Source organism: Somniosus microcephalus, chromosome 11 (assembly GCF_052327205.1).
Source record: "Somniosus microcephalus isolate GS21.2 chromosome 11, FLI_Smic_1.0, whole genome shotgun sequence".
Taxonomy (NCBI): domain Eukaryota; kingdom Metazoa; phylum Chordata; class Chondrichthyes; order Squaliformes; family Somniosidae; genus Somniosus; species Somniosus microcephalus.
Window position 1 is genome coordinate 21404144 of NC_140997.1, and position 13249 is coordinate 21417392.

Here is a 13249-nt window from a genome sequence, read left to right on the forward strand (position 1 = left end):
TGGATTCGAATGCTCTCTGCAGAAGGAGAGCATCAATTATAAATGATGGGTTTGGACATGTTAAGTTGTTAAGAGCAAAAGTTTTCATTAATATATAAGCACAGTCAGTGTTGCTGTTGTTGAGGAAGATGGATATTCTTCTCTTAGTCAATTCTTGGCCCAGTTTGTTGCCATACTATGACGTTATTATGTTACAGATACCAGTTTGAGACCGCCACCTGCTTGGAGTGATGCAGGGCTAGCAGCATTGAATTATACTGCCAGGTAAAACAGAGCTCTGTGAATGCATGTTTCTTCTTCTTCTTAGGCAGTCCCTCGGAACTGAGGATGACTTGCTTCCACATTAAAAATGAGCTCGCAGGTGACTGATGAGTCCAATGCGGGACCTACAGTCTCTGTCACAGTGGGGCAGACGGTGGTTGAAGGGGCGGGTGGGTGGGGTGCTTGGGTTGACTTGCGCTTGGCTTCCGCTTGCTCCTGGCGAAGAGACTCTAGGTGTTCGGCGCCTTCCCGGATGCTTCTCCTCCACTTTGTGTGGTCTTGGGCCAGGGATTCCCAGGTGTCGGTGGGGATGTTGCACTTTTTCAAGGAGGCTTTGAGGGTGTCCTTGAAGCGTTTCCTCTGCCCACCTGGGGCGCTCTTGCTGTGCCGGAGCTCCGAGTAGAGTGCTTGTTTTGGGAGTCTTGTTTACGTGTATGTTTACATCTATGCACAGAGCTTTTCTGGTCAGTTTTGAAATGCTGTTTAAATTCTTAATGCTATTAATGAAGATGCAGAAAGTTGATGTTTTACTAAAAGTTAGGTTTAAAAAGTGTGTTTGCATCAGTTGCAATTATCTTGAAGTGGTGTGAGACTACCTCCATAAGGTCATCTTGGAAGCAGGATTTGATCCCAGGGACTTTACCTGAAGTATACTACAAACTATGCATAAATACGAAGCTCCACAATTGAGTCAATAGAAAACCTTTTTTTCACCTTGGTATAATGTGGGCCTCGTTTATTAGTTGACTAAAGGTAACACATCATGGGAGCAAACAGGAAATGCACAACAGGCCAATCGGCACGTGAAAGGGAAGAATGGGTTAATGCTTCGTGGTGGAGACTGAGTTAGAACTTAGCCAGAGAGTGGTGAGAATGTGGAACTTGCTACCACAGGGAGTAGTTGAGGCAAATAGCATAGATACATTTAAGGGGAAGCTAGATAAGTACACGAGCGAGAAAGGAATACAAGGTTATACTACTAAAGTTAGATGAAGTAGGGTGGAGGGAGGAGGCTCGTGTGGAGCGTAAACACCGGCATGGACCAGTTGGGCTGAATGGTCTGCTTCTGTGCTGGAAAGTCTATATAATTCTATGTAAAACTGCTTCACACTGCTGCAAAATGTACAGTATAACCAACCGGCCTTGTAGTGTCATTTAGTCTTTGCTTAATTATGAGGTAAAGTTGTGTCTGGTTGTTGGTAGCTTTGTGGTTTTAGTGCTTTGTGGTTTGTAAAATGTGACTGGGCTCCAGATGTTCCCAGTTTGGTCTGGGGAGGGGGGGGAGTGGGAGAAAGATAAGATACTGAAGAATTTTGACATCCAATCTATGAATTGTGTTGCAATATTACAGCACTCATTCTCCATTTATAATCTTCTAACATCTTTCCAGCCACAAGGCTCAAGGCTGCACCGTCTCAATGCACAAGTTCTCTTGGTCACTTGTGATTATTGTTGCACTTTCTGCAGCTCTGTCACTCACCACAAATTAAACATTGCACAATGGGTACTGCAAAACTACTCGGTGCAACAACCTCTTCATGCTATTGTCACTAAACTTTGAACTCGGTTGACTAGAATGTGGGGTTGAAGGGGGATATTCTCCACACAGTCGAGTAGAAAAACACACATCCATTTTATTTTGCCTCAGAAAGGTGCTGTAGAGAGTTACTTCATTCCAAGTCATAGGAATGTGGTACTTGTGAGCTATTTGACCCCTTTAGTCGATAACGTCACTGTTCAACAGTTTCCAGTCAAGGATCTTGTATTTATCTTCCTGTTTTTAGACATGCCCCATATTTTAGGTGAGGCCTTGAGATAAAGCTGCAGTTTTATCCAGGCCTTAAGAAAATTAATGCTTGTGCGTTAGTTGCTAGCTGGTTTTTGCACTGTTTTTGTTAATCTTGTCTGACAGGTCACCTCGTCCTTGTGCTCTTCCTCGCTTTCATAGTTTAAAAATGTAAATAAATCTAGTTGAGCGCATTTCTGGGTTGTGAGAAGCCTGTTCCTGTCGTAATTTTACATGTTTTTTGGTTCCAACACCTGAACATTTTCTTTTAGTGTTGTGGGTGTGTATTCTGTGCCTTTTTCCTCCCGACACTTCGGTTCTCCTTGGATCAAAGCAGGTTAAGAGATTTGACAGAGGTGTTTAAAATCATGAAGGATTTAGATGGAGTAAATAAAGAGAAACTGTTTCCAATGGCTGGAGGGTTGATAACCAGAGGGCACAGATTTAAGGTGATTGACAAAAGAACCAGAGGCGACCTGAGGAAAAACTTTTTTACGCAACGAGGGTGGTGGATACAGATTCAGTAGTAGCCTTCAAAAGGGAATTGGATAAATACTTGAAGGAGAAGAATTGCAGGCATATGGAGAAAGAGCGAGGGAGTGGGACTAACTGGATTGCTCTTCGAAAGAGCCAGCGCAGACTCGATGGGCCAAATGGCCTCTTTCTGTGCTGTACTATTCTAGTATAAATCGTTCTAGTATTTGGCTCAGTTCTATGGGTGGTGTATCATCTGTGTGTGCATGTTTTCATTCTTGATTTCCTTAAAAGATGTGTACATCTTCCTTGGCTGTTTTCTTCAACTTTTGAGTTTTTTTAAATGTCTCTTTAGTGTCCTGCTGCAGTCTTGCAGGTTCTGGCATATGATCTTATTGTTCTTGCGCAGTTTATCCATTCGTTTTTCCTGTGTTCCCGCAGTAGTTTGTCTTTTCCTGTCTGTGGCTGTAAAGCTTTGAGCGTCTTTGTTTGTTTGGATGCTTTTTACTGTTTGTATTTAATAGGGTTTTCTCCCTAATATTGTCCAACTGATGAAATTATAATTGGGGATTTAATCTGTAAATTCAAAACAATTGGGTGGGAGATTTTCATTGTTTGAAAGGAGTAAATACTTGCATTTATATAATATGATATATTATCGATACATTTCAAAGCTCTGGGAGTGTAGTGACTGTAGTTAAGTCGGCAAATGCTGCAGCCATTCTGAAACATCAGTGTTTCTCAAACAACAACGAGGGGAATGACCGATTAGCCTGTTGTTTATTGTTGGTATTGGTTGAGGAAAGAACGTTAGCCAGGATACCAGGATAACTTCCTGCTCCTCTTTGAATAGTTCCATGGGATTGTCAATGTGAAACTGAACAGGTCTTTGTGTGAGGCCATTAACAGCCAGCTACTTGGTGTCTCCTGAAGAAATCGCAAGTTTCCATGATACTGTATTCCTCCTTTTCATCCTTAATACACTTGATTTTCTCCCCTCTGGTGTCTTCCCCTCTCCCCTTTATATTGCTGTACTGCTGCTGGCTCCTGATGTGCGGAACGTGTGCCGTCAGTGGCAATACGCATGCAACATGAAGAACCAACACCTCATCACTGACCCAACAGCAGAGGTCCCTGACTTCGACCTCCCTCAAAGACAGCGGACAGCCCTCAACCAAATCCGCGCTGGGCGTGGGGGGTGCGGCCACCTGCTGCGCAAGTGGAAAATGAGGGAACGACCCGAAATGCGACTGTGGCCATGAGTCCCAGACCATGGAACACATCACATTAACCCGCCCACTGAGATCTGTTGCGGGAGGCACCTCATTTCTCCACTCGGCATCTCTGTTGGCCATCGACTGGATAGCCAAGCTAGACATTCCATTATAAGCTTTTCCCGTCATACGAAACAACAACAAAGTGGCAACACCAAAATAAACTTGGCAGATTTTCTTGAGGCCGCTGGCCAGGAAGGGGCATTTTTTAACCGAGTCTTTCTGCCACGAGCCTTCTCAAATCTGTCAAGTTTACTTTGGTGTTGCTGTTGGCTGCGTGAGAACCATGCGCTGGGTCCATGCGGTAATATCACACCAGTACCGAAATATCAAAGCAGCTGGTTATCTCTGACGAGAAACTTAGCTGTGTGTGGTGAGTGAACCTGTATGCTAGCAATTCATATCCGCGCCATAACTAAGACCACCTATTTCCACCTCCGTAACATTGCTCAACTCCGCCCCGCCTCAGCTCAGCTGCTGCTGAAACCTTCATCCATGCCTTTGTTACCTCTAGACTTGACTATCCCAATGCACTCCTGGCTGGCCTCTCATGTACTATCCTATGTGAACTTGAGCTCCTCCAGAAATCTGCAGCCCATGTCCTAACTCTCGCCCGTCCCAACACCCATCAGCCTTGTGCTCGCTGACCTACATTGGCTCTCCGTTAAGCAACACCTTGATTTTAAAATTCTCTCCCTTGTTTTTAAATCCCTCCATGGCCTCGATCCTTCCTATCTCTGTAATCACTTCCAGCCCCACAATCTTCCCCGAGAGCACAATCTGTGCTCTTCGGCCTGCAGAGTGCGCAGCATCCCTCCCCTTTAACGGAAGGGGAGGGGGCGATGAAATGTGTTAGCGCTACGCGGAGCAGCCGCGTAGTGCTCCGGTGCTAGCGCGCTTTACGCCCCAGACACCGCCCCGAGAGGAAGTGGAACGCCCGAGATAGCGCTCCGCTTCTTTGCCGGGGTGGTAAGCCCAGTTTAGCGGCCGGGGTGGTACTCCCACACCAGACGCTAAATGGCTGCCGCTAATTCGGTTACCGCCCCAAAGCGGGGCGTAACCGAATTTCTCCCCTTTTTGTCTTTTAGCATTACAAGTGAAAAGTTTAAAAGTAGTACATGATGTATATCTGTTTTTTAAATATTAAAATAATTTGGAAGAAACTGAATTGTTTTGAATGGGGCATCGGCATCTAATGACGATGATGTGTTCAATGTTGGACAGATTGTAAATGTCCATGCACTTTCTGTTGGTGGTGTGAGGAAAGTAGAATGGAGCAGTGGGGTATAAAACCTCTCGCAGGGAAGTAGTATTCAGCCATTGTATGTAGAATTTCTCTTGTCACAGTTTAAAGTGCCTTCTTTATTTAAGCAATTAACTAATAATGTATGCTCTGACTACTTTTAAGGCTGAATTGCATTCTTGATAATTGAACTTGGGCGTCTGAATGCACACAAGATCCCGTAATGCTATATATAACCATGCCCATGTGTGAACCCATATCATTCTCGGAGGTTTCCCAAAGGAACCCATACAATTTTGATTCTCAAAGCACGTAAGTGCTTTGTCGGTGTGTGGTCAGTGATATTCTTGGAAGTGCTTCTGTAATGCACTTCTCAGTAAACTGGCACAGCAGGTGTCCACTGATCATTTAATACAAATTCCCACCAAGTCATTTACGAATCCACTGCAGCTGCTGGTCTGTTGCTAGATTTCCAGGTCTTAATCTAGCAGATGAGTATAATTTTGAGCCTATTTCATCCCCCCCCATGGCTGGAACAAAATGTGCACACTCCACTGTCCAGCTGTGAAAGCAAAAAGACACGTCGACAAGCTTAACCTTTTGAGTGGCCTTTTCAGCTTCATTTTACAGCTTTATCTAGATAGATCTTTTCCTGACCATTGCAAAAATCAGCTGTAAATTTTAATAGTATTTAATAGCTGTGTTGTTTTGATTTGACCCTTATTTGCTGGGATTCTGCCAGTGTCTGTCTGAAACCAGCCAGATACCTGCCAATGTCTGTCTGTGAGGTGAGTGAAAGACTGCAACATGACCTGATTCCCAATCTTTCCCTTTCCCCCTGTGGGGACTGTGCCTCACTTACACTTGGTGCCAGGCTGAGCCTGGTAACCATTTCAAATTAAAGATATTTAAAAATTGTGATACCCTTGCCAAATTTTCTCCTTCCATCAATTCCCCCTCCTCATATGCTGAGGTACCATTCTATAAGTACCACCTGCTGCCTAATACGACTCCCTTATTCATGTGTGAGCCTAGAGAGTAAGCATTGATCAGCTATTTGACCGTGGGGACATCCCAGACAAACCAACCCTGTCATTGCCTGATGTCCACGAACCAGTAGGAGTCCCTGGAGAGCTGTCGGGAACAGGATACTCACTGATTTTTTTTTTACACCTCCCTACTCAGAGGCACGAAAACCTGAGACCTTCCCAAATTGTATTGCTAAACACAACCCTTGGCAGTGCCTCTACTCACTAAGCCAGAGATGAAGTGGGAAGCTCTCGAGCTTTGATTTTATTAAGTAATGGCCTGAAACTGTCAGCGTTCGCCATCATTACAACTATGAAGCTGACAGCAACTTCTGACGTCCACACGTGCACAGTTTAATGCGGAAATCCAGAAGTTGCTGTCAGTAATTCTCTGCTCCTCCACAGGACGCGCTGTTGAACTCCCCGCAGATGGCAATCAATTGAAATCACTGAACTGATGAGAACTTCAGCTTTTACGCCCTAATATCGCTGTTAAAAAAAAAAAAAAAAAAAAAAAAACCCGAAAAAGTTGAGCTTTGTTCAGTGAGGTGTAACTGGGTCTTTAACGGCGTACTGAGTGATAACAACTACCGAACAATCGCTCTGGCTCTGAAAAACTCATTTTATATTTGTGGAATGTCAAATTTTTCCATTTTGATAATTCCATGGTTTCTAATATAATAAAAATAGCAAAGTTTGTTTATGATATTTTAGCTTCTACCTTAATCCCATGGGTGTGTCCCAATCTTTATTTTGCTTTCTGTAAAATGATTAAAAAGTGAAGGATAATCAGTGCATTTTACTTCTTGGTTTGCTGTCTGTGAGAATTCTTCAATGTGATTGGCTGCTTCGCCAGCTTGATGACATCACTCTTGCTGGACGTTGGAGATCCCCTAGAATTGGTGCCAGAATCAAATTAACGTTGAGAAAGCTGAAATCGATACCAGAGATTGCTAGATCTTTGTGGGTAGCGTTCTTCGCGGTCAGCGGCGAGCACCATCACTTCACTGCTGGCCGCAAAATCCGGGCAATTATATATTTACCACTTGTACCGTTGAACTAGCCTGGTTGTGGAGAGTGAGACAAAATGAAGGAATCCTGTCTTGTTTTAGCTTTGTAAAGGTTCCTTCAATTCAGACACCAGGTTTGATGAAACTGGCTACAGCCAGAATCTTGTCCCGTGTTTAACTAGATACAGATGTTGCAAGTTTCATCAATTGTCTGCAAACCTCGAGGGAGGATCAATGCTACTTTTGAGCAAACACGGATTATGGGATTTCATACAATCGTAGAAATTTACGGCACAGAAGGAGGCCATTCAGCCCATCATGCCTGTGCCGGCCGAAAAAGAGCTATCCAGCCTAATCCCACTTTCCAACACTTGGTCCGTAGCCCTGCAGGTTACGGCACTTCAAGTGCATATCCAAGTACTTTTTAAATGTGATGAGGGTTTCTGCCTCTACCACCCTTTCAGGCAGTGAGTTCCAGACCCCCACCACCCTCTGGGTGAAAAAAAAGTTCTCCTCAACTCCCCTCTAATCCTTCTACCTATTACTTTAAACCTATACCCCCTGGTTATTGACCTCTTTGCTAAGGGAAATAGGTCCTTTACATTCACTCTAGCTAGGCCCCGCATAACCCTATATACCTCAACCAAGTCTCCCCTCAGCCTCCCCCGCTCCAAAGAAAACAACACCAGCCCATCCAATCCCTCCTCATAGCTAAAATTCTCCAGTCCTGGCAACATCCCCGCAAATCTCCTCTGTACCCTCTCTCTAGTGCAATCACATCCTTCCTGTAATGTGGTGACCAGAACTGTACACGGCACTCCAGCTATTGTTTGTGTATGGCGGCCAGGTTTTTTTTCCCTAATCCAGGACATCGTAGCAACTTTATTTGAGGATATTTAAAGAGCTGTACTGTTCAAGTCTGGGAGAGTCAGTTTGGAGCTGCCAAGAGATAAAGTTCAAAGTAGCACACTTCCCATACGTAAGAAGTGTATGTACGTAAATGTTGTTTACAAATGAACGTCTTGGCATTTAGCTTGAGAAATGTTATTGCTTAACTTTCAAGTAACTAGATAGAAGTATTTCTGCAGTAAATATATGCATGTGCTAGAACAATGTGATTCACTTATTCATCTTTTGTTAAGTAAATTCGCTTAATCATTTAAGCCTGAAACAAGGCCTGGTGTGATGCGGTACCACTTATCGAGGAGGAGGGAGAATGATTTATGGAGGCATAAATATTTCCAGCAACTAAAATAATTAGCGGAAAGGTTGTTCTGTTTATTACGCTGGCCGGGTTACTGAAAGCTAACCTAGATATCAAGCCCAAAGGCAGTCGTGAGAGTGAACGGGAGCGGAGTACAAAATGTGGAGAAGACCCAAATATGTAACGGGTGAAGTCCTCTCCTCATCTGTATAATCAGATTAAAGTAGCTGTTATTTTTGAGCAGTATGCCGTTGAAACTGACCCACTTTCAGTTCTCTATTGAAAGTAATCTTTTATTTTTTAAAACAGGTCCCTCGCTGTTGGCACCAAGTCTGGCTACAAGTTTTTCTCCCTTTCTTCGGTGGATAAATTAGAACAGATCTATGAATGCAGTAAGTGACCCAAATTGGATTGCAACTGTCCAAAACACTTCTCAGAATGCAGTGCAAATGTACAAATGTCTGTGTTTCTCATTACTGTACCGTTGTAATAAAAGCCAAATTACCCACCTCGAGGGGTACATTATCTTTCTGGACAGTGGAAATGTTGGCAGTGAGTTGATTAAGCCATTCCAGACATGCTACGTCAACAATGTTCGCATTTTGGGGAGGGCAGATGCCAAACGTAAAAAGGGGGCGTATGGCAGATGTCAGTTTGAGGATACAAGTGAGAACTAGGCTGAATATAGAAATTTCAGAGGGGAAGTGAAAAAGGAAATAAGAGGGGCAAAGAGAGTATGAGAATAGATTGGCAGCTAACATAAAAGGGAATCCAAAAGTCTTCTGTAGGCATACAAATAGTTAACGGGTAGTAAGAGGAGGGGTGGGGCCGATGAGTGACCAAAATGGAGACCTACGCATGGAGGCAGAGGGCATGGCTGAGGTACTACGTGATCTTTACCAAGGAAGAGGATGCTGCCAAAGTCATAGTGAAAGAGGAGGTAGTTGAAATACTGGATGGGATCAAAATTGATAAAGAGGAGGTACTAGAAAGGCTGTCTGTACTTAAAGTAGATAAGTCACCAGGACTGGATGGGATGCATCCTAGGATGCTGAGGGAAGAAAAGGTGGAAATCGTGGAGGTACTGGCCATAATCTTCCAATCCTCCTTGGAGATGGGGCTGGTGCCAGAGGTCTGGAGAATTGCAAATGTTACACCCTTGTTCAAAAAAGGGTGTAAAGATAAACCCAGCAACTACAGGCCAGACAGTTTAACCTCGGTAGTGGGAAAGCCTTTAGAAATGATAATCCGGGACAAAATTAACAGTCACTTGGACAAGTATGGATTAATTAAGGAAAACCAGCACAGATTTGTTAAAGGCAGATTGTGTTTAACTAACTTGATTGAGTTTTTTGATGAGGTAACAGAGAGGGTTGATGAGGGCAATGCGGTTGATGTGGTGTACATGGATTTCCAAAAGGCGTTTGATAAAGTGCCACATAATAGGCTTGCCAGCAAAGTTGAAACCCATGGAATAACAGGGACAGTGGCAGCATGGATATGAAATTGGCTAAGTGACAGGAAACCGAGAGCGGTGGTGAACGGTTGTCTTTCAGACTGGAGGAAGGTATTCCCCAGGGGTCGGTACTAGGACCACTGCTTTTCTTGATGTATATTAATGACTTGGACTTGGGTGAAATGTTCCCCCTCAGCTGCGTGACTGTGCGCCCGTGCAGTACCCTCGAGGCTGCCACGCACCAGGTGTTGCAAGCCACGCAGGCGGGCGCGTGTAGTCTGTTCCCGGGGACTGAGCAGCGGCCGCACTTTAGAACAACACAGATGGAGGCGCAGCACATGTACAATGGCCACTGGAAGGAGGCCAACGCAAACAATTTTTTAATTCAGAAAATTGTTTAAAGCCGGAAAAAAATACAGGAAAGTGATGTTGAATGTCCAACGGGAAGTTCCAGTTAAATTTTGCCAGGCATTGTTCCCTTTTTGAAAGAGTTTATCGGGGTTATTTAAATCGTGTTATGAAAGAGGGGGGAAAATTTGTGCCCCTGTTTGTACCTCAGAGTCTGAGAGATGGAGGGAGATGGAGGGAACAAGAGCAGAAAAAGAGGATACAACTTCTCCAAAACTGATCCCAACTCATTGCCAAGTCTGGGGATAGATAACCTCACCGCCTTCTTAGGAAGTTTAACCACTTTATTCACTTTCTCATATGAGCTCTGTTTGGAGAGTTTATTTTATTATTTTTTGTTGTACGTTTAATGACAGCGTTGAAGAGGGAAAGAAAAACTTGGAGCAACTTCTTCTGTCGAAGCTGCAATGAGACTTGAAAGAATTTAAAGGTTTTAATGAACTTTTCACAAAAAATGAGTGTTAAAAACACACTTTTTTCCCCCTAAGTTTCGATTTTGGAAGAAACAAGCAAAAATCTATTTTCCCCTCATCTGAACAAGTTTCAACCAGGACTTGAAGTCCAAATGCTTTTAAAGAGGCTCTGAGTTGCTTAAAACGTTTTAAAATAGAAATTTCCCAATATTTGATTGTGACCGATCGACAGAAGTGAGTAGCTTTACACAAACATGCAATCCTGCTGTTGAGGGGGAGGGCAGGGAGGATTTGCAGGAGTTGCATATTACTTTTAGAAAAATATATAATTTAAGACGTTTAGAAAGAGAACCAAAAAAGGGGAAAAACACAAACCATTTTATTTTGTCTGTCATTCTATAGTCCGAACAAGTCCCAGGAATAATGTAAATAGAGATTTCCTCATAAACGTTTAGTGGAGTGTTAATAGTAACAAGAGTTATGTAATGATGTATAAAAATTGCAGGAAGCTACTTTAGAAGAAACCACTATTTGTTTATTGAGAAATACACAGATAATGTACAATTTTGATTTGGTATAAACGTTTGAAATAGATTAAAAATTGAGAGTACAATGAAGTTTGTTGCCCGCTATTTAATTGCGAAGTATCTAAAATGATTCAACACTTCGTGATAAGAGCAGGGATTAATATTGTGAAGAATGTTTGAGAGAAAAAACATTAGAAGGGAAATTTGTAAATTAACATCTTTACGTCACCATATGAGTAAACATTTCCAAGTGAGTCTGATTGGTTCTCCTGTCCTGGAAGAAAGATGAATGCTTATTTCTGTTAAATCATAGCTTTTCCTGCTTTTTTGTTTTTAATTCGGTGACACAAATTGTGTATGTGTTTTTCTGCACTTGTGAAGAAGTGCTGCATTTCTGACATGTTACATGGGGGGTGTGCTGGTTCAAGAAGACAACGTTTATTAATGGAAGTGACTGAAGTTGAAAATCTGGATACCCGTTCTTGTTCAATTCTTTTTAATACTGTGAACTAAAGAACTACAGCACTTTATATTTGTTGGTTGTCTGGTTGCATTGTGATTAATATTCTAATTACTTATGTGGGCATACAGCACGTCAGCACCATAGGAAAGCCACTGCTCCTGCTGCTTGTGCAGTCATTGCTATAGTGACATGAGGGATGGGCTAATATGTTGAAAACTTTAAAATTAATACTAATTGCACGAATAGATATGCCTCTTTCAGTTCACCTTGGGTTTTTGGATTGTTTGCCGATGCATAACCGTGTAACTGAGTCACATTTCTGAAGTGTTAATGCATTATTATGCAGCTCTTTTACATCCCAGTCATTTTTGACAAGTTTTTTAAATATAGAGTTTGTACTTGACAAACTAAAAACTTTTAATTAATTCTACCATAAACAAACTTGCAGAATGGGCATGAAAATGACACATGAATTTTGATATAGGTAAGTGTGAGGTGGTGCATTTTGGTAGGAGGAATAAGGAGGCTACGTACTCCTTGGAAAATAAGAATCAAAATGGGGTAGAGGTGCAAAGGGATCTCGGGGTATAGATTCACAAATCATTAAAAGTAGCAGGTTAAAAACAGCCATAAAAAGTGCAAATAAAGCACTGGGCTCATTTCTAGAGGAATAGAATTCAAAAGCAGAGAAGTTATGTTAAACTTGTATAGAACCTTGTCTGATTGTCTCATGGTTTGAGATGGCATTACTGAATATATGCTTTTAAGTGGTTGCAGTTGTTGGTGTAAAAGTTGTTGGTGTAAAAGTTGCCCACGGACGAAAAGGCCGCGATCAAAGGAGTTCATGGCCTGCTCAGTACAAAAAAAATTAGAGGGAACATTGCTTGGGTATACAGAGCACAATTTCAAAATTTGCAGATGACGCAAAACTTGGAAGTATAGTGAACATTGAGGAGGATAGTGATAGACTTCAAGAGGACATAGACAGGCTGGTGGAATGGGTGGACACGTGGTAGATGAAATTTAATGCAGTAAAGTGTGAAGTGATACATTTTGGTAGGAAGAACGAGGAGAGGCATTATAAACTAAAGGGTACAATCCTAAAGCAAGCGCATGAACAGAGAGACCTGGGGGTATATGTGCACAAATCGTTGAAGGTGGCAGGGCAGGTTGAGAAAGCGGTTAAAAAAGCATATGGATCCTGGGCTTCATAAATAGAGAGGCATAGAGTACAAAAGCAAGGAAGTTATGATGAACCTTTATAAAACACTGGTTCGGCCTCAACTGGAGTATTGTGTCCAATTCTGGGCACTGCACTTTAGGAAGAAAGTGAAGATTTGAGAGGGTGCAGAAAAGATTTACAAGAATGGTTCCAGGGATTCAGTTACGTGGATAGACTGGAGAAGCTGGGGTTGTTCTCCTTGGAGCAGAGAAGGTTGAGAGGAGATTTGATAGAGGTGTTCAAAATCATGAGGCGGTACTCAAAATCATGAGGAGTCCAGACAGAGTAGATAGAGAGAAACTGTTCCCATTGGCGGAAGGGTCGAGAACCAGAGGACACAGATTTAAGGTGATTGGCAGAAGAACCAAAGGTGACATGAGGAAAAACTTTTTTATGCAGCGAGTGGTTAGGATTTGGAATGCACTGCCTGAAAGGGTGGTGGAGGCAGACTCAATCGTGGCTTTCAAAAGAGAATTGGAT

At 42.7% G+C, this 13249-nt stretch overlaps 1 protein-coding gene across 2 annotated transcripts in view; it reads left to right on the forward strand.

The window, feature by feature from the left end:
• The window catches only part of wipi2 (WD repeat domain, phosphoinositide interacting 2), a 61390-nt gene that overhangs the window by 15010 nt on the left and 33131 nt on the right, over positions 1-13249 (forward strand). Inside the window, exon 2 of one of the 2 annotated variants that reach the window (XM_086000307.1) lies at positions 8590-8672. The exons of the other annotated variant lie outside the window; for it this stretch is intronic. Coding sequence (XP_085856433.1) covers positions 8590-8672 — 83 coding nt within the window. The remainder of the gene's footprint in view (positions 1-8589; positions 8673-13249) is intronic. 2 annotated transcript variants of the gene reach the window in all.